Below are 21,360 nucleotides of genomic sequence, written 5' to 3'. Positions count from 1 at the left end.
GAAAGCACACACACACACACCCCCCAGCCGTTAAAGGGCCATGCACATCCCCTGTAGGGTGACCAGACAGCAAGTGTGAAAAGTTAGGACAGGAGGTGGGGGTAATAGGAGCCTATACAAGAAAAATACCCAAAAATCAGGACATCTCGTCACCCTAATCCCCTGTGATCCCACGTGCAGAGTTCTAGGCCCGTGTACATATAGAAATCATTTTGCAAGAATCACTCCATTTTTCTCAGAATAATTTATTAAATACAGCATTAAAATTTTATTTGTTATGAATTCAGTCATTAAAAACAAGTTTGTATTTCATATATTTATGGACCTGGACAATCATTTTTATAAACTATCGGTGCAGAGAGAGACCGACCAACAGTGCCAGCGCTGCTAGGGAATGGTCATTTCCCCACCCTCCCCTTCCCCCAAAGCAGTTCAGCACAATTAATGACATTTGCACAGAAAAGCGAGCGCTGTCCCCCAGCAGCCAGCCCTGGGTTAGGTAGGGGCAGGTGGAAGCAGGGGTGATGGAAAGGTTTCGTCTCTCAAGAATTGGCTTCGGCTATTGGGTTCACAGCTTGAGACCCTTTATCTCGGGTTCAGCTCTCACAGGCGGAAAAAATGGCTGCAGCTGTAGGTGATCAGCATTTCTGATCATCACCCTGGTAGGCCATCAAGATGGGCACCCTCAAAAAAAGAAAGGGGGGAGTAGAGGGCCTCTGGTGGAAAAAAAAAGTTGCCCCTAAATGCCCCTAACCTCTACCCCTGGAGCATGCACATTTGGTTTGGTTTTGCACTGCAGCTTGTAAAGCTAGTTTTCCTTATGAGCCAAGGAACCCTACTCCAGTGGCAAATCAGCCTTTTCCCCAGGACAGTACAAGCTTGTGGGGGGAGCTGCAGACAGCTTTGGTGTGGTGAGAAGCAGAAGCAGGCCACAGTCCAAGGGGCCTTCCTGGCACTCCCATCGGCTGCACAGCAAGGCTCTTTGGGAGGAGAGCATTTCGTGGTACAGGGTTATTTCAAAGGGCAGAGCTTCTCCATCAGGTGCCTTGGGAGAGTTCAGAGGTAGTGTGAGACGCAAGTTTGAAGCATGATTGTCAGTTTCCAGCTGGCTGAGAGTGGGAACGAAGAGGTTACACCCTCCAGCTGATTTGACGGGCATGGCAGAGCTTATCCCCTTTATACCAAAGTGCTAGAGCATTTACAAGGGACAAAGCCCGTAGGGTGCTGCAGGTGGTGCTCAGAAAATCCTATAAGGTTTTTATAGACAATTCTATTCCTGCAAGAGACCTCCAGAGACTGGCTTTAAAAGTGCCATGAAAAGGTATTAAATTGTATAGCACGGGCCCCTTCCCCCCTCACTGCCAGGGGCTGTCCCCACTATGAACCCCGCTAGGGTTACTGATGAGGGCTTAGGTCAAGGCCCTGGCGACAGCAAGCCCCCATCTTGTCATGTGCTGGCAACGTTTTCGCTTGCAGCTGTTGGAAGCTGGCCAGTCACTTGGCAGCATGGCACTGCTGAGAGCCTGGCTGTAGGCCTTTTCTACCCCCTCGCTGCTGTGGCAGTACCTTCCCGAGATCTCCTGTGATTGATTTGGTGTAAAGTGGGGGTGCAGAGCAGGTAGGAAGGGCTTTGAGGAAGTCAGCTACACCAAAGGCCCATGTGGAAGGCTGACTAAGGCTGCTGAGTCCAGTCCCGATTAGAAACAGCACTCAAAAAACCCACCACATGAAATATATCAAAAGAAGCCACACGAGCCCGCTATTGCAGACAGTAGAGAACAATTCAGTAGCATTTTCCATAAGGCATCACAGGTGCTTCAATAATAAAGCAGTAAATAAAGTGTTGGATTACAGTACAGGAACACAGACCATTGTGCAAGGTGTCCCGAGGGCAGGCAACGTCTCTGCCTCACTGTGTCAGGAGAGCAGGTGTGAGGGGGCTGTACAATTCCCTCCCCCCCCATACACACACCATGCCCCACACTTCTTCTCACCGCTCGATTTCTTTAAAAAAGGACTTAAAAATCTCAGCCCAGGAGTAGCCGGTGGCCCCAAGTGGAAGATGCTTTGCTGCCAAGTCTGGTACCGCACAGACGGGGGGCCATGGTGCCAGCACTGTCAGGATTCCAAGCACGGGGCTAGTTGCCATTGCTGAGGCTGGAGTTGGCGCTGCTGCAGCTTTGTTCATAGGAAGGGGGGGCCTCTATGGGGGGGGGGAGAGAGAGGAGGGAGAGAGAGAGAGACACACACAAAAAAAAAAGTTTAGGAGTCAGATTGTACAGCTTACTTTGAAGGTTTCCTTCCCACCACTCTGCTCCTCCAGCTAGGGCCAGATCCAAAACCCACGGAAGCCAATGGCAAAAAAATCATCTCCAACTTTCCAGGATTAGAGCCCATAAAGAGACGCACAACTGAGTGTCTGTGTGGACAAGCTGCAGTTCATGCCCTGACAGGAGCAGAATGGGAGGACAGAGGAGCCAGGAATGACCTTGTGGACCAGAGAACACCGGAGATGCAGCCCCCAGCCCTGCCATCTGACCTGGAAGTACATGAACTGGTCACTTGTGAGGCTGTAAAGGACAGGCTGTAGCTACTGAAAGACTCATACCCCTAGAATGTGTCTGTTCATGCAAGAAAAAGAACTTTCAATTAGGCAGCCAGCCACCAACACAGGCACTTACACAGTCCTTCAGAGCTCTTTAAACGTTGAGCTTCACAACTCCCTGATCTGGTAGGAATTAACACTCAGTTATACAAGTGGGAAAATACTCAGTTTTACAGGTGGTTCCTATCTGTGTTTGACACGTGCGTACACAAGCACACCGTGTGCCGGAGATCAGAGAATTCTAGCAAGAGCGTCCATTGGTCTGTGCCTGCAGTTTTCCTCCTCCTGCTCCAAACCCAGGGGATAAGAGAAGGTGCGCACCAAACACCTCCCCAGTTCCTTTATTTCTGCCAATCAGATATAATCCGCAGAAGAGGGGAAGGAGGGTGGTAGTGCAATACTGATAGGTTCTTTGAGATGTGTGGTCCCTCCAGTAACAGGCAAGTAGCCTCCATTATTTCTTAAAGTGTGCATTCCTAGGTATATTCCACACAAGGGTGATTGGTAAACTGTGTTTGAATCAGGTGTGTGCGCGCAGGGGTGCAAGGATGCAGCTGGTATAGAGGTTGAATATTGCAGGCCCTGCTTCATCTGCAGACAAGGCTTGGACCAATGCCTAATGTTTCACAGAACTATGAATGGAGCTCCAGGTTAATGTCCAAATGAACGCAAGAGTCTTTCATGCTGAGAGCTGCGAACCACATTCCCTCCACCAGGAAAGGGATTATTTATGCCAGGTTAACTAGCTGGCATTTTGATTTGCCAATACAAACACGTAATAGCTGAAGGTGGAGAACAGGTCTCCATCCTCCATTTTTCTTGGGACTGATGGAATATGGGGAGTAGAAACCTTTCCCTTGGTACGGAGGTGGCACTTGTTCCACAGCCCCTTGTTGGATAAAGAATCTCCTCTTGAGTGGTCACTGAAGAGGAACAGGAAGGGGAGAGGTTTTTGACAGAGTAGCCGCAGTGGATGATTTCTAATATCCACTCGTCTGTTGTGATTACCACCCAGTTGTGGGCAAAGAGGACGAGGGGGCCACCAAATGCTCAGGGGGAAGAAGTGGATGGCATCAGTAGGGGTAGGAGGTTCTTGATCATCCCATCAAAAGTAATCCCTGGGTGGTGGACGTGCTGGAGTATTTTCAGTTGTAGCACAGGGAGATAATACCTACGTCTTTGTATCCTCCGACGTTTGCATGGTGGTTCGAAAGGGTGCTGGTGGTGGAGGAGGCAGATTTAGCTCATGCACTTGTGCTCTCTTTGGGGCACGGGTGTAAATGCCTGGGGAGCAGAGGATTGTCCTAGAGTCCTTCAGTGTTTGTAGAGACTTAGACTTCACACTAGATAGATTACACTCAATGGGCAAGTTCTCTAGGACATTCTGAGCCTCCTAGGGAAACCCAGAGGAGTGTAGCCAAGACTCATGCCTCACGAGTATTCCTGTCTCCATCCCACTAGATGCCATGTTAGAAGCATCCACGGCAACTTGAAGGGATGCTTTTGCCACCAATTTGCCATCCCCATTAAGTCTCCAAATCTTGAGGAAGATTTTGGACTTCAGGGACAAACACCCAGTAACTGTTGAAGTCATTTTGCCAACAGAGCCTGGTAGTCAGCAATATGAAACAGAAGGCTGGTACAAGATAATACCTTCCTCCCTAGAAGGTCAAGCCATTTAGAGCCCTTGTCCACAGGTGCTGCTTTAGGACGCTGCAGCCTAGATCTCCCGGAGGCTGCTTGTACCACCAGGGAGTTGATTGCTGAATGTGTGCAAAGAAACTCCACTCTTTGGCTGGTACAAAAATCTCACCTCTTGCCCCTTTTTGGGGTGGTGCACAGGAGGCTGGAAAATGCCATGCTACCCTGGCTGGTTCCAGAATGCCCTCAGTTACTGGGAGGGCTACTTGGCTGGAAGCAGAAGGCTGCAAGATGTAAGAGAGCATCTTGACCACTCTCTGCAGGAGCTCCTGATATTGCCTGTGGCCATTAATGCAGGGTTAGGGAAGAAGGGGCAATTTGCCCCTTCGGTGAAGGAGAGAAACACCCATTGGTACCTCCAGATCCAGCTTGAATTTCTTCTCTCTTCTACCAACCAGCTCCATTGTGTAGTGTAGAAGAGAGTCAATGGGACTCTAGATACCCTGGAGCCATCCATAAGTAGGGTTCCCATAGACCTGAACAGGTCCAATATGAAGGGCTAACCAGTTGTGGGGGATCCCAAGGAATCTCAACTATCCAAGGGACTGACTGTATGTATCTGGGTGGAGGATGGACTCCCGATCTTTGAGTCTGTCTGAACTCCCCTCCATATGTGGGGATGATGGTTCATCTAGAGCTTCCAACCCACCTAGAGAGAAAGCTGGTTCCTGTTCAACCAGCAGAGCCATCTGCACTGGTGGGTAAAGCTCCTGCCTATGGACAGGAGAGGGGAGCATCTCCATTTCCTCAAGGTTTCCTCCTCCAGTGTCAAAATGTCTCAAGACCTGAAAGAAGGGGAGGGTGAAGATATATACTACAGCAGTGGTCACCACCCAGTCGATCCTAGAGGATCTCTGGTGGTGTAATGGGGCTGCTGCTAAGGCAGGCTCCCTGCCTGCCCCAGCCCCATGCCAGTCCCAGAAGCAGCCAATGCAGCCCCAGGGGGAGGGGCGCAGGGGTCTCCCTCCATGCCTGCAAGCACTGCCCCAGCAGCTCCCATTGGCCAGGAACAGGGAGCTGTTGCCAATGGGCGCTGCGGGGGTGGTGCTTACAGAGAGGGGCAGCGCACAGAGCCACGTGTCCCCACAGGCTGCAGGGGCATGTTTGCCCCTTCTGGGAGCGGCATGGGGCTGGGGTAGGCTGGGAGCCTGCCTTAACCTCGCTGCCCCATCAACCGGGAGCTGCCCGAGGTAAGTGCTGCCTGGTGGGATGCCGCACCCCAATCCCCAGCCCTGAGCCAGCACCCCAAACCCCCTCCTGTACCCCACCACTCTGCCCCAGCCCAGAGCCCCCCTCCTGCACCCAAACTCCATCCCAGAGCTTGCACCCCTCACCCCCTCCTGCACTCCAACCCCCTGCCCCAGGCTCAGCCCGGAGCCTCTCCCACACTGTGAAGCCATCGGCCACAGCCCAGTGAAAGTGAATAAGGGTCGGGGAGAGCGAGGGAAGGAGGGAGAGGGGAAATGGAGTGAGCAGGGCGGGATAGATCCTGGCTTGCCCTTAAATTCAAGTGATCTTGGATGTAAAAAGGTTGGAGACCACTGCTCTACAGGGAGGTGTAGGGTTTGTTTTGTCTTGAAGGACGAGGTGTTCCTGTAGTTGGGACTAGCAGATCTGGCATGTCCTTAGTCCAGGAATGGGCTGGTACCATCAAAGAGTCTAACTGAGAACTCAGATGGTCTTGGTGTGCTGATCCTTAGGCTTATCAACTGGAGACGTTGTCAGTACTGGCAGATCCTTTCATCTTCACGCCTTATCCTCATGATCAGAGGGTTTAAGCTGGCTAAAGCCTTAGGATCTGGGCACAAGGATTCACTTGACTTAGACCAAGTCAGGGAGGGATTCCTTCTTTTGGGAGCAGACCTGGAAGGACATCTGTCCTTGTACTTATGAGTGCACCCCTTACTCTCATGAGCAGCCCTAGCTGATGATTATTTGGGTTTTGCAGCTCTGGAGCTCTTGCTTGGAGGGCCGTTGCTCATTGGTGGAAGCCGATGTACGGTGTGTGGGGGAGGGTAGAAGGAGTCTCCCTGGCCTGTACCTGAGGTCTCAACCATCTCCATAAGGGGTTTTCTCAGATGGAGATCTCCCTCCTCACAAAGGCAGCACCGTTGTTTGATGCTCACAGAGAAGGAACAGGGATAGAGATCCAGTTCTTCAGCTAAGCCAAACTTACTACTAAAAGACAAATGACCACCACCAAGACTACATACAGCATATTTATAGGTTTTGAAGAAAGACGAAACACAGGGGTATCTAAGATTCCGAACTCAGGCCATGGGGTGGTAAGAAGGAACCGGAGAGGTCTCCATCTGCACCGACTCTTATCCCCTCAGTTCGGAGCACAAGGAGGGCATCTGCGCAGGTTTGGACCGACCAACAGACACTATTGGCTAGAAATCTCCAGTCTCAGGTGCATGGCATGTGCGCAATACACATAGGGACCAGCCCTCAAAGTAGTAGTCATGGTTTTGCTTACCTGTGCAGTGGTTAGATTAGTACCCCTAGATCTTACCCCCTCTCCCTCCCAGTCAATCAGCATCCTCTCACTCCCCTTGCAATTCATCCATCCCTTGTTTGGCCTCAGAGAAACAGCTTGGGTCAGTTACACAGCCAAGATGCTGCCTAGTGCCTCAGTTTTTACCCTGGGTGCGAAGGGTGTTCTTATTGCCTTAGGATATTGGTTTGGTCTAAACCTGTTCTCTCACAGACCCTGTATGGACAGTTCTGGGATAGGCAGGGTTCCATGGATTTTCTCCACAGGTATAAAGGAGTTCCCAAATTCTTATATGCTGGACCATCTCAGACACGTAGAATTTCCCCTCTGAGCCAGACCTAATGCCCATTCACATCAAAGGAAAAACTCCCGTTAAAGTAGCTTTTACAGCTCTGTTAACAACTGCATCAGCATGGGCCCAGACATTTACACCATCCTGTTGGATCAACACCATCATCTTTTACAAAGATCTTCTCCACTTCCACAGCTATCCCCAAGATAATGTTGGCTGTGGGTAGGTAGCGTCACTCATTGTAGACATGTGACATGACTGTCATGGCTATAAGGGATGTGGGAGGTGGGATCCTTTACAGAGGCTACTGGACACAGAGACCCTGTGGTTTTCCTGACTGACCATGTGGCCTTGTCTCCTCCTACATGGCTCTCCCCGTGTCCTGGCCTGGCTCAGCCGTCATGGAAAGAACCACTAAACCACATGGCAGGGGTTCAACCACTGCTCTGGAAGCAGCAGGGTAAAGGGACAATTCTATACTCCTAATGGCCGCTAGATTGATTTCCCCTCAGAACCTAGACAGTGGCTCTTTCAGAGCTCTGGGAGGGAGCGCTCACCATAGGGGTAACCCCACGTGCTGTACTCCGGTGGCAAGATGAGAGAGCTGGCGGTGGGAACCGGAACCACTGTCCCCTCAGCATAGTAAGGGACCGTCGCTCCTGTCGCCAAGCAAAGTGTGGGGTGGTTTGGGGAGGCAGTCTGGTCTGAGTCCAGCCTTAGGTCCTGGAAGCTCAGTCCTGGAGCGTAGCTGAATGTCTGAAATTGGGAATGGCTTTTGGTGGGGATTGAAACGTTGTCCATTGGGTGATAGCCACTGGCAGCTTCCTCCTCTTCTGGTGGGGCGGACGGGACCACAACGGACGGAACGTGCTGGACAGACCTCGCTGGGGTCAGAGGAACCCGGTTCACAGCAATGTTGCCGATGTAAATAGGCAGAGTGACTAAAACCTCTGGCGACTTCAGGGAAACCTGGGGAGAGGGGAAAACAAGAGGCATCCAAGTCGGTCAATCCAGGTTCTGCCAAAGCACCAGCTGCTCCAAACACAGGCAGTTCCACCCATGGAGCAGAGACTAACGACACAGCTACAGCTCTAGGCCCAAATGTACCAGAGCAGGAGCGAGTTTCTGGGAGGTCCCCAGTCTCGCACTGGAGAACCCACATGGTCTTGTTTGGTGCCTTCTGAGAGCTCAGGGCCAAATTTCCAAGTACTCAGGATCCCATGCACAGAGCTCTGCTGAAAGCTTGGCCAGAAGCATCACCTTTATGCCTCTCTAGCCGGCTAACCCCAGACTTGCTGAAGTGTGGAGTGCTCCGTTAGGCTTGCTGCTGAAAAATGCGACGTAAAGCTGGGCATCTATGGGTGGGGAGTGTAGTATTCACCTGCACCAAAACTGGGAAGCGGACTGGAGCTCTGTAACCCAGGGAGCTGCAGACACACACACACACCCCGGACTGCTCAGCAGTCCGACAAGCAAGTCCTACCACATGGGTGTCTCCTCCAGAGCAGATGGTGTTGACTCCCAAGAGCACAGTATAGTTTGGAGAGCTTCCCCCAGACACAAACTCCTCTGGCTCCACCCTCCCCAAGGACTCTGGCTGCTCTGGCCCAGCCCACTGGAAGCACTCACAGGTGTTCGGCTGTTAGCAAGGGGCAGGGCAGTACTTACTTGGATATAGTAGTCAACATGTATGAGGCTGCAGCCGTGCAGCACAGACTGCGGCAGCGCGGGGACAAGGATCTGCTCCTTCCATTCCGCGTGCTTCCAGGCCTTCACCCCCGAGCCCTCCACCTCCGCAATGGTCCTCAAGTCATAAATCCAGCGCTTGGATTTATAAGCGACCTTCTAAAGAGAGGAGCGAAGACGGGATTAAGCAGAAAGATCTCTACAAGGTCCATTTCACTAGGCTTCCAGCATTGCTCAGGGCTGCCAAGAACTAGAAACCCCTTAAGCATTGCTGAGTGAGAGTAAGCAGAGGTCTGGCATGACGGACAGCAACATGGAGTTTCTGCCCAGTTTTAATTATGTGACAGTCACCAGCTTGGCGGACACTCTGGAGATTAAATCAAGGACTCCAGAGCTGAAAGCATGGACGACTACAGCTCTCTAGCTGGTGCTGCAAGAGACTCAGTGGAGCAGGCGCAGAGTGGAGGTGAGGATCTGTAACCCTCTGCCCGCTCACTGAGTTACACCTGGACTGCATTCAAGGGGGCTTCTCTCCTCCCACCATGCCCAAGTTAATTCTGCTTCCCCTCTAAGGGTTTGGTTTCCACCTGACCCCCAGGCGCACAGTAGGTGGTGGTGGGAGGAGAAGGGAGATGCACAAGGACTTCGAGTTTAGCAGGTCCCCCCATTGATATTATCATTGCGCTTAGCAGGGAAAGCAGGTCTTCAGACATTGCTCTCAGCACCTGTCTGGATGTGGTGCCATCCAAGCCAGCCCAGCCTCGGTCCCAGACCCTGCCAATGGCTCGTACCTGGAGGAGGCTGGCTACCACCGTGCCAGTGTCCCGGCCAGACTTGTTCTCGATGTCGGTGCGCAGCTGGATTGCCTGCCCCACAATATACCCTTTGAGGTCCGAGGTGGCGGTTAAGATGATGTTTCCACTCTTCACCAGCTTGTAGTTGAACTTCTTGGTGATGGACGTGGTGTTGGGTTGCTGTGGGAGGACAGCAGGTGGTCAGATGCGGGGGATCAAGAGGGAGTTTGCAGTTTTCAGATGGTCAAAGGGAATGAGGGTTTGTTCCTCCCCCCAAATCCTAAACACCTGGTCTTCCAACAACCGTGGTATCCTCTGCAGTTGGAATGAGGCTGCAAGTGCCTCTGGATGGATGTATTTGTCCACATGTGGGAGATGTGGACGAATACAACGCTATGAGCTACTGTACCCCACAGATCATCTTCCAGAGCAGGGCAGACTTCACTGGTCCCCAGAAAGCTGTGCAGACCCCAGGGAAACGAACACAAAGCAGCTGCCTTTCCCTGTACATGCGATCCAGTGATCTCCAGGGCCAGTGCCCAGGGAGGGCGAGTCTGTGCAGGCCTGGAGCATCCTTCTCACACCAGCAGTGACACAGCCACCCCAGAACAAGGGTCTGTTCATCAGGAAAGATTCCAGGCTGGCAGACGCCAGATGGTGTCATTAGACCCAAAGGGTCATTACAACCACCCCTAGGGTAGGGCCGGTTACACGCTCCCCCAGGCCTACACCCAGTGGGATCACCTAGAAAGAGGCTGGTTCTCATGCAGGTCTCTGCAGCCCACGCATGCAGGTGACTGCGATAGCCAGTGGGGCAAGGAGATGGTCCAGTCCCGTCCATAAGCTATTTATAGCCAGTACAACGTACTGGAAAGACACAGGAGGAGCAGAAAGTGGGGCCGCCCAGTGACCCCACACTGGCAGCTCCTCCAGCGCAGCTGCACTGTCCCCAGCCCTTCCATGCAGCTGCGTGCCCGGGTCTCCTGTCTGGGGTCTGAACAGCAGCTGGCGTGAGCCTCGGTTGCCAACGTTTCTGAAATAAATATTCTCTAATGTCAGAGGGAGCTGGTTTGAAGCTCTTCTGCTGGTGATTCTCAAAGCAGGGGCGACTGTGAGCCAGCTATTGTTCCTCTGCTCTGCCGTGTCCACCCACTGGAAGCGCTCCCCTCCCCACCCACATAACATGAGATGGATCATGAGGAAGGGAGGGGGAGATCAGGGGCCCCAGGCTAGGGGAGAGGTGGGGTCACACAGGGAGGTCATGTGCCCCCTCCCTTTCACTGGGGCAGCATACTGGTAAGAAATGAAGACTACTTGCACCACTGGTGCTAGTGGAAACAGGCCCATGGGATTTACAGCCCAGACCAATGATGCCCTGCAGAGCTTTGGGTGACAACGCGCTCACCCCTACTGCATCTCATCCCGTGCAGTGCACTCCATGAGCAACCCTCTCCTCCAAGCTCGAGTTACTCCCCTGGCTTTGTTTGCAGGGGCACACTGGATAGGGGGAGCGGGATGCTTGGCTTCCCCTTTATTCCAATGGGAAACGCTCCAGGGTGCGAGAGCCTCTCGCCCGCCCCCTTGCTGCTCTCTTACCTCAATGTCAGGGATGTCATTCAGGTTGAGCGGGCAGAGAATGTAGAAGACCTTGTTGCACTTGTGGTCCTTGGCGAATCGGGGCGTATCTATCACGGCTTTGACCTGATGAACCACCTTCCCAAAAGGGCCTTCAAATGACGTGGGGGCTGATGCTGGATTCACAGGGGAGAAGGCAGTCAGACGAGAACGCCTCGAGCCATTGAAAGGGGAGCTTGGCCTTACCCACCGAGCCTGAAACACTTTCCTGTGGCTCAAAGCAAGAGAAGAGGCCAAACCTTGCAACTATTTGGGGGTTAGGGTCTCCCAAGTGCATTTGAGCCTGTGCGTGAACAATCTGCGACCAAATTTGGTCCATTGGGATCATGGTTGCCTCCTTTTTACTGTAGGGGCAACCTGTGCCATGCAGCCATGGTGTATGGAGAAGTAGGGACAGCACTAACTCCTCTTATTTGTACTATGGTAGTGCCTAGGCGCTCCAGTCACCGACCCGGCCTCACGGTGCTAGGTGCTGTACAAAACAGTGAACCAAGACGGTCCCTGCCCCAAGGAGCTGACCATCTTCCTCCCACTCTGCTCTGGAGAAGTTTACAGTTCAGTGTTCCCACCAGTGCTCCCACCAGCTCCGGTGAGGAGGTGGGGTCGCTAATGCAGGCAGACTCCAGCAGCTTCCAGCTTCTTTTACCACCGTGTGGGTTAGTTAATATGGCCGTAGAGGCACTAGAGGTTCCCAGAGCCTCAGCTGCACTAGGCAAAGAAGAACCGCGTAGTTCCTTTTCGGGTGAGCCAGCAGTGGGGTCAGGAGGCACGACTACAATGCAGCTTCCATCACCACCACCACCACCAGGGGTGTAGGGAGCTGAATTTGGCCCGTTGAAACACAAGTCAGGGCTCCCATCAGTACTACAGCTCCCGAGGATTAGATTCTCTAATGGAGACAAACCTCCAGAGGGATAATTCCTTAAAGGGCCAGTTTACTCAAAGTTGTTCTAAAGAGTCGGGGTCAATTTAAGACCAACTCCAGCTGTGCATTGAGAGGCTGCCCTGAGGGCCGCACTTTAATCGAGGTTACGGTCTAACTGCTGGCGCTCACCAATGCTTAATATGCTCTTAGGCCTGGACTAGTCCAGGAGAATAGCTCTGGTTTGAAAACATTGGCGGACGCGGCCTTAAAATGTGACTTTGCACCTGGCACGGACACGCTTTAATGCCATCAAGAGTCACTAGCTGTTTGTGGCTGATTCTGGGCTCCCACCAGTGTCTCCAATAGGTACAAAAGTCACATTAAAAAAAAAAAAATCACATTAGCCAGCCAGCTCTGAATCCTCACCCCGTCTCCTAGCAGAGGCAAGGTCTTAGCAGCTTGACAATAAAGGTCCTTTCCCCACTTGGCCAGCATGGGATTTTTACCATATAAGCCAGAGGAGAGAAGAGTCTCTCTAGTCACTAAGTTTTCACAACCCTGAGCCCCAGAGAGCATCCCAAGCAGTCAGCAGTATCTCCACCGTACCTGGCAGCAGGAACTGGAAAGGGAAGCTGTGCTCGCCAGCTGTCAGAACCCCTGCAAGAGACCGAGCAAAAGGCAAGTGAGACAACCTGGAAGCATCCTGGACACTAGTGGCCTGAAACAGGATCTCAGTGCATTAGCACGAGGCTCCCCCACAAGACAAACTGCCAGCGGAGAGCACGTGCACAGGACTCATCCCCACAAAGCCTTCCTCTCACGCTCAGTGCATGCAATAGGCCAAGATCCATTTGCCTGTCTAAACACTAGCAACAGGGGCGATATGGGGCACGGTCCTTGGGGCAGCAGGTGCAGTGGTCAGAGGAGCACGGTCGATAGCTATTGGCTGGCCACAGGTGACTGGCGTGGGACCCAGGAAGGAGATGCATGTGAACAAGGCCAGGATGTGCAGCATGTTCTGCTGGCTGTCCTGGGCTTGGGGAAAAGTTCGGTGGCGTCAGGCCAGTATAATCTTAACCTTCCCCACAAGGAGCCCGTTTACCTAGATGGGACCTAACTCCCCCTCCTTCAGCCAGGTTGCTTTGCAGTCTCTGGCTCTCATCAGCCATGTTCCAGCTTTGGCCCTACTGAGCCCCATTAGGATTAAAGGCAGAGTCCAGATTCAGACTCCGAGACCCTAGGGTTTTGGTCCTGGTTTTTCGAAGACTTGGCTGAGATCTCACCAATATCGGCTTGAAAAGGACTTCGGTGCAGTCAACTGGATTTGTCCCACAGCCAAGTGCAAGGATCATACTGTGAACAAGGCCTGTAAGGCAATAATCAGGCCTAGAGACTGCAGATCCTAGACATGATCTTTGTGCTTTCAGCACGGCAGGCAGTCTCCCCTCCCTCCCTTCTGCCTGGCACCTACACCCCAGGCCCTCACCTGAAGAGCTGGATGGGCTCCGGCAGGGGTGCAGAGAGCCCTGAGGTGCAGAGAGCCATTGAACCACCCTGCATATAATGGAAACCACTTCAAGCCAGAGTGTGCGGCAGCCCCCTCAGCACCCCTAGTTCCAGCACCTATGGCTCCTGGGTCCCCTTTCATCCTTTGGAATGGGAACAGAATTCAAAAGACTGTGGCATGAGAGAGAATTGCTGGTCTGGTGGTTTGCCTTAGCAGTTACGGGTATTAAAGACGCTTGGTTTTGATCAGGGATTGGGAGAAGGATTTAGATTTTGTACCAGAGACTTTGTTTTATTTGGTTCTCCGCTTCAGCACGTCCTGCCCCTTTTCCAAACCCACTATTACTTTAACTACAGTGGCCAAGCAGCAACTCTAGTTAAATGTCTTTGGGCCCCTTTAATGGCATTGTAACCTACCGTGAGAGCACTTTGCAATCTGGAGAAACAAGCAGCAAATAGCGGCTAAAGCAATTAGCAAATCCTGCCTTTTACGTTTACAAGCCAACTGCAACGCTCTGTGGGCAGTTCTCACTTCTAGATTCTAACCTAGTTCATCAGCAGTTGATAAGTTGTAGTTAAGGGCAGATAAGCGATACTGTTGTACTTACTATTTAATCTCCAGCAATAAACAGCAAGAACCAAGAGGGTTTTACAGAATGGTTGTTTACATGTACACGTGATGTTTTTAATTGGCAGCATAGCTAGAGGAACCTGCTACCTATCAACTGAAGCTGTGCAGGTTCTGCAGGTTACTTCTACCAGCAAACCAGAGCCAAAACCCAGAACTGAGCGAGCTGGTTTGTTGATGCAAGAAATGGGCTACAAGACAGCTGCCCGTCACTCTGTTAGCACAACAGTAGGAGCCCATTTGTCAGCAGACTAAGCAGATTAATGGAGGCAGATGGGAAAAGAGACACGGACAGCAATGGAGTCTCTCTTCCCCGTTTGCAGGGAGACATTTTTGCAGCACGGAATCCTGTAACAGGGTTGGCCACTTCCTGAATGCCTGTTTGCAGTGAGGGTGCCTCTGTTCACACCTGCTTCTGTTCCTCCCACCCCTTCGGGGCCACACCAGAACTGCGCACGGACGTCTCTCCAGGTCAGCACCACCCCTGCCTGGAGCCAGTTTAACAGAGGGTTCGTAACAGTCCTCAGGCCCCCAAACCGAAGTCCATCGCCGCACAAGAGTCCAGACTTCTCACGACCAGAGGCCATCTTCCTATCTAGAGTTCAGCCCTAGCTCAACTCCCATCTAGGAGCCTCCTTTCGGTCACAGCTCCCTTGGTCTCAGGGTCTTTTTGCAGGAGCCCTTCTCCCTCTCGACAATTCCCTGAGCTCACCCCTTACTGCTGCTTCTTTGATCAGGGACAGCGAGCCCCCCTGTTACAACACCAAACAGAGGTTTCACTCACACCCCAACGTTGGAGGCGTTTGGATCAAGGTCTGCCCAGTTGCAAGCTTGGCTAGGAATTCTGTTTTTCATTCATGCAGCCGAGTGGTGGGGGCTGTGCAAGGGGGTGGGGGGAGGAAATCAGCTGCACACACGACTTGGTACATACAGAAACCAACAAGCCTCTCTGACTTTCAATGGAAAGACACACAACGTGACAAGCGTTAGGATCTTAATTCCTCCCAAACACCTCACGACTGAACAAATGTCTAGACACCTTATTCTTTAGAACAGGAAAAGGAATCATCCATTAGACATGCTGTTATAGGAATGGTTTCAGTCCTCTCCCCCCACCCGCCACTCCCAAAAAACACCTCCCCGCCCCCAGGTGCAGGCTAAAGTCTAACAACTAGTCCAGTCACTAGGTGGTGTTCTGTAGCCACTCTTCAGTTGCAGGCTTACTCAAGCCGTTTGCTGGGAATTACATTAGGGGGTGTCTGTGTGGAGTAGATTTCTCATTTCCTTTATTTGCCCAGCACTGGCACACAGCTACAGGAAGTTCAGACCAATCCAAGATAAAGATCATGCTATGAACTTGCTGGACTGAAGCTATTTAAAAAAAAAACCTACACACCACCCACTACGACTCTACCAATGTAATTCACACAGAGTGGCTGAAGCATAGACCTGGGTGACAGGAAACCTTATTGCCAATCCCCAGCTCTGCCGACTCACACACCAAGCCTCAGGCAAATTATTTCACCTGCATGCCTCAGTTTCCCTACATGTAAACAGAGTAATTATTCACCTACTCCACTGGAGTGGTTGCAAGGATTAGTTATTTGCAAAGCACTTTGGAGATGCCAAACTCTGTATCAAGCGTTGATTGCTACAGTCAAAACCTGCAACTGCTGTCTTGGCTTCTCAGCCCTAGCCACCCGGGGCTGAAGTGTGGTTGCAGCATCAGACAATTAGCTTTACTATTCTGTAAGCTTTCCAAAGAGGATACACAGGAGACAACACGTGGCCTTCCTCCGAGAGGCACCTGTGCCCAGAAGGGTTTCCAGTGGCGCACAAAGACTATGTATGAGAACAACTGAAGTGTGTGTGGCTGGGGGGAGAGGGGGAGGGGATGAAAGTCTGGCCTTTTGTGCCCTCCCGTAAGATGGAGGCTGGCTAGCTAGCTCCTGTCCCGGCTGGATGCAGACCAGCCCACCCTCGGGACAGCTGCACTTCCAAAGGCTGTACTGAATCTTGAAGTCAGTTACGCCCATTGCTGCTGCTCAGCCACCTTTTGTTCTAGTTTTTGCAAGCGATCAGTGCAGCGGAGAGAAAGGGAGCTCGCATGGGTGGATCTCAGCCTGCCTCAGGAAACAGACAGGTGAGCCTTAAGGTACCAGTGACATTTGTGATGCTCCCATTACCAAGGGTTCACTGAATAAGAACTCTATTTGTGCTAGGTTTCAGAGTAGCAGCCGTGTTAGTCTGTATCCGCAAATAGAACAGGAGGACTTGTGGCACCTTAAAGACTAACAAATTTTAGCATGAGCTTTCGTGAGCTACAGCATCCGAAGAAGTGAGCTGTAGCTCATGAAAGCTCATGCTAAAATAAATTTGTTAGTCTTTAAGGTGCCACAAGTCCTCCTGTTCTATTTGTGCTGTTGCCTGAAATTACTTTTCCAGCCCCTCCGCACAGAACAGGTCACTCGCTAGTCGTTATTGCTCGAGGGTGGGTTTGCACCATGCTTGATAAAGTCACGGGTGTAGGCTCAGTGAGGTAAGCAGGGCCATCCTGCCGCAGTGCCCCCAGCCCTCAGAATGCCACCCTGGGCTCTGCCAACCACAGCATCCCCTCAAGTGAGCCTTGGGAGACAGAAGCTGCCTAGAGGCTGATAGATTGAGGCCTGGCTACGGGCTATGAAGACTAGGGCCTGGTCATTATGCTGCACCAGAAACCGAACGCGAAGCCAGTGGAACGCAACATGCTCTTGAGTCTCCGCTTTGTCAAGCGGAGAGGCTGCAGGCAGCCAGCAGCATCTCCCCAGTTCAGGTTTGCTCACCAGTGACCCAGGTGAGAGTTGCTCCACCCTGTCCCTGCTCTGTCCTGCCCATGCACAGCCCCCTCCTTCTGGCAAGGGTAGGGCAGCTTTACGCCAAGAGACCCCCTGCTGGGTGCACGTGTATGCGGGGGTGCAAACTGGAGTGTCTGAAGGGTTTCAACTTACATCCCCAGGTAGAGCAACACGTATCCACGCCTTCAGGCCAGGCTATCAGCAGCTAAGCCACCACAGAGGAATGAGCCCAGGCTCCTGGCTGAATGGAGATGGAGCCCACAGTTCTCACCACTGTTGAGTGCACATCAGGAACAGCAAGAGGCTGCAGGTCACTGATGATTGAAGGATGCACCCTCACTAGAGGGAGGTGGATGTTCCTAGTGGATACTGGCTCACAGGAAATAAAAGCCACTGCACCAGCAGCTCTCCCTGCTGCCAGACAAAGCTCAGGGCTGCAATAGCAGCAGGTGTTACAAGGCAGAACCAGGGGTGCGTTAGCAGAGCAGGCAGAGCCTCAGCTGGGAGTGGCTCTACTGCAGTCTAGCATTTTCAGCAGCACTCAACTGAAATCATAGAATATCAGGGCTGGAGGGGACCTCAGGAGGTATCTAGTCCAGCCCCCTGCTCAAAGCAGGACCAATCCCCAGACAGATTTTAGCTCCAGATCCCTCAATGGCCCCCTGAAGGATTGAACTCTCATCCCTGGGTTTAGCAGGCCAATGCTCAAACCACTGAGCTATCCCTCCCCCATGTCAGTTTGGGGAGAAAGCAGGTGGGGTTTATGCTCCAAAGCAAGGAGTTAAAGGTGCATCTTCACTACAACCCCCCCTCCCCCAGGGCAGCAAGGCTCCAAGCTGGCTCTGCTGACTCAGGCTCACACTATGGGGCTAACAGCAGCAGTGCAGCCATTCCCGCTTGGGCTCCGAAACCCAGTGCGGGGAGCGGGTCATAGAGCCCAGGCTCCAGCTCGAGCCACATCTACCCGGCTATTCTTAGCCCCACAGCACAAGCCCCAGTTGGCGGAGCTGGGTTACGACATTTGTTGCTGCAGGGTGGGGGTGGGTTTTTTTTTGCAGTACCCAAAGCCACAGGTTTGGCAGGAAGCTTCAGGAGGTTGTGAACATTCCAGGGGACCCTGCTTGGCAGATATCGCAGCTGTCACAGCGCAGCGGTTCCATGGCACTGGCTTGCTGCCTCTCCGCCTGGCGAGAGTGGGGTGTTTAGTAGTCATGCCGTTCCTCCCAGATTCCTTGTTCGCTCTCCTTGGGGGAAGAGGAGTGTCCCTTCCTCCAACGCACACAGAGCAGGGAGACTCATTCTAATTAGCTGCCTTGTCTGACCCATTTGGGGAACAAGCTCCATCCTGCACTACTGCCACAAATCCCCCATGCCGTAAGTGGGTGCAACTCCAGCGACCTCAGTGGAGGAACACCCCCCTACTCCCCCCCCCATATCAGGGAGGGAGCAGAGTTGGGAGGCAGGGGTGGAGGAGCAGCAACAGGCTGTTGCAGAGGAACGTACGAGGGTCATCGCCACTAACTCCGTATAGCCTGGATGGCTGGAGTCCCGTGACTCACCAGCCCACCTCATGCCGGCATGGCTTAACTTCTGTGGTCCCTTCACTGAAGCCTCCATGAGATGGGAAGGGGAAGCATCAGCCTTCTTCACCCTGGTGGAGGATGTGCATTAAATAACCTGCCTAAAGGGGATAAAGCTTTGCTCAGGCACTAGTAGACAGTGCGAATGCGATACAATACTGGCCACTCTTCTGGTTTATTCTTGTTGAAGGCAAGTCCATAGTACAAGGTAGATTTGGGCAGATGCACTCTTTGGAATCCCACTAGAGGAGAGGGAACAGTCCACAGCCCTGTTCCTGGAAGCAGGCAGATTGCTCTCCTCTTGTTGGCACCACACTGGTGAAGAGGCCGGGGTGCCTCCATCCACCCTCTCTGCCAGGAGGAGAGTCCAGGGTCAGTGGTGAAGAGTTTTGTCCTATGCTTTGCTGCGACTTCTACATCTCACATCCACCAGTACAGCTCAACCAGCAGCTGTCACTCACCGACTGCCAGGCAGTCAGTCTGATGGACCTGCTGGTAGGAGGAAGGCCTGGATGACAAGCACCGCATGGATCATGAGAGGTGGGTGTGGGGGAGAGACTGACACCTCCATTCTCCGCCTAGCTCCCCCAACTGAGGCCTTTGGGCACCACCATAAGGTAACTGTTCTGGATCTTACTTGTATTAATTGTGCTCCCTGCAAAAGTTCTAAGAGCCAATTTTAATGAAAAAGGTTTTCCCTTAGATACAAAAAAAGGGGAGGTTTCCTCTTTAGTCTGCAGCCTGATGTTAAAAGTCTTGTTACACGGAACCAGCAGGGCTGAGAGATGCGTTTCTAGAGCAACATGACAAGCACCCACATGCTGTCTGGTACAAGAGCGTTTTAAGGGAAGCGGTGTGCAGTGTCAGTGTGTGTGTGAAGCTGGTTTCTAAAGCAAAGCCCACAAATTCAACCCCATTTCTTCCCCCTCCCACCCATTCTGGCTTTGATACCCAGAGAGTCTCCTCTTGAGACACTCTAGTCTGAATGATCCTGTTCTTACTCCTAACAGCAGCTTTAAAATAAGAACTATGGAGAGGAAGGGGTTGGGAGAGTTACCACCCTCAGCAAGTGATTAACTCAGGATTTCCAGAAGCCTGAACAAAGGGTGTAGTTTGTACAGACACAAAAGCTTTTCCTGAAGTTTACATGCAGCTAAAAATACCTCTGAGAAAGTCATGATGCAGCAGAGGCAGCTGGATTAGCAGGGCTGAGTGATGAGGATTCCACCTGCAGCAGCTTTTCCTCCAGGTTGAAGAGCAGAACTTGTGGCCTTTGAAACTTCTCCCCTACAGACTCCTGAGGGGAATAAAGGCTTGTCTACACTACAGAATTAGGCCAACCTACAGCCACCACAGTAATTAAATTGGCTACTGATGTCCACACTACCCTGCTTCTGCCAATGGTGCCTGTCCTCACCAGGAGCACTTGCACCAACAGCTGGAGTGTGTGGGCCCTAAGTTGTGCAGGGCTCACAGCTGGACAATGCAGCTGTGAGCCAGGCACGGGGCTCTATTTCACAGCAGGGAGCCAGCCAGCAGTGACAGTGTCATGGCTGGTATTAGTTCACATTTGGTCTCTGGCTGGGCTGACAGCTGGAGATCACAGGCTCTGGGGCTGACAGCTGGAGCCCCAGACCAAATGCAAAAAACCATCAGCAGCAGCCATGAAACAGACAAGGCCCCCCCGTTCCAGTTCTCCAGCACAAACCACAAGGGACCACCAGCAGACTCCAGTGCCCTGCCCATAGTCCTCACACCACCTCAGGAGCTAAAGCGGTGCTATTATCCCCACTGTACAGATGGGAAACTGAGGCACAGTGAATTTTTCACACCCAAGCAATGCAGATTAAATTTTAAGGGTAGACCAGGCCTACTGGAACAAGAACATACCAGTGTACTGGAGCCTCTCCCCGCAGGGCACCACAAGGACCCATGTGGCACCAGCACACCTCCCCAAGGCCAGGTGTGAAAACCACAAACTTCCTTGTCTTAACTTGAAGACTTTTTAAAACCCTAATGAAGGCACAACCAGTCTTCACCTCAGCCTCACTCCAGTTGCCCTCTGTCCACTTTACTCCCTGTGTCTCTCCATTGAGAGACCTCTGTCCTACCTACACCACACCCAATGAATTAAGATCACAGCACTAGCCTGCTGTCCACAAGCCATCGGTCTGCTCCCGTGATCTAGTCCTCTCCACCTCTTTGCCTTTTCCTTATCTAGGTAGGCCCTGTCTGCATGGGGAAGTGTTACCAGTTACACGGGTATAGACAGACCAGGGGACCTCCCCAAGTGTTAACACTTCTCCAGGTAGAAGACTGACTTTTTTTTGGGTTAGTTTAAAACCCCTTCCCAAGCAGCATAAGCAAGCAAATCCCCAATCAACCCAACCCCCAAAACACTCTTGTACCAGAGTAAGATTCCACACGGGAGACACACCAGCATAAGTGTAGGAGTTTATATTAAAGTTCATACCTTCTCTTCACCAATAAAAAGAAAGGCAGAGCCTATAGACAAGGCCTTAGATGGAGGGCTCTTTGGGCAGGACGGCCAACTGCATGTGTGATTTGTACTGCAGTATGGGAGACCCATCACGGACCAGGATCCCACCGTGCTCATGAGCAAGCAAACAGAACAGAGATGATCCTTGCCCCAAAGAGTCTTGCATCTAGAGACAACAGGTGAACACAGAAGAGAGCAGAAGGAAACAATGAGACACTGCTGGTCAGGAGGACAGGC

The 21,360-nt window shown here is 52.2% G+C and overlaps 1 protein-coding gene across 1 annotated transcript in view; it reads right to left on the bottom strand.

The window, feature by feature from the left end:
* Nucleotides 1–225: 225 nt before the first annotated feature.
* The window catches only part of ARRDC1 (arrestin domain containing 1), a 70,316-nt gene continuing 49,181 nt past the window's right edge, over nucleotides 226–21,360 (bottom strand). The window contains exons 3-8 of the mRNA XM_044992871.1: nucleotides 12,682–12,732; nucleotides 11,172–11,326; nucleotides 9,573–9,755; nucleotides 8,764–8,940; nucleotides 7,653–8,064; nucleotides 226–2,203 (exon numbers count right to left, since the gene is read on the bottom strand). Coding sequence (XP_044848806.1) covers nucleotides 2,139–2,203; nucleotides 7,653–8,064; nucleotides 8,764–8,940; nucleotides 9,573–9,755; nucleotides 11,172–11,326; nucleotides 12,682–12,732 — 1,043 coding nt within the window. The 3' untranslated portion in view covers nucleotides 226–2,138. The remainder of the gene's footprint in view (nucleotides 2,204–7,652; nucleotides 8,065–8,763; nucleotides 8,941–9,572; nucleotides 9,756–11,171; nucleotides 11,327–12,681; nucleotides 12,733–21,360) is intronic.

The sequence above is a fragment of the Mauremys mutica genome, chromosome 18, assembly GCF_020497125.1.
Source record: "Mauremys mutica isolate MM-2020 ecotype Southern chromosome 18, ASM2049712v1, whole genome shotgun sequence".
In the NCBI taxonomy this organism is placed as follows: Eukaryota; Metazoa; Chordata; order Testudines; family Geoemydidae; genus Mauremys; species Mauremys mutica.
The sequence above is the reverse complement of the archived record's forward strand: the minus strand, read 5'-3'. Positions and strand labels throughout refer to the sequence as shown.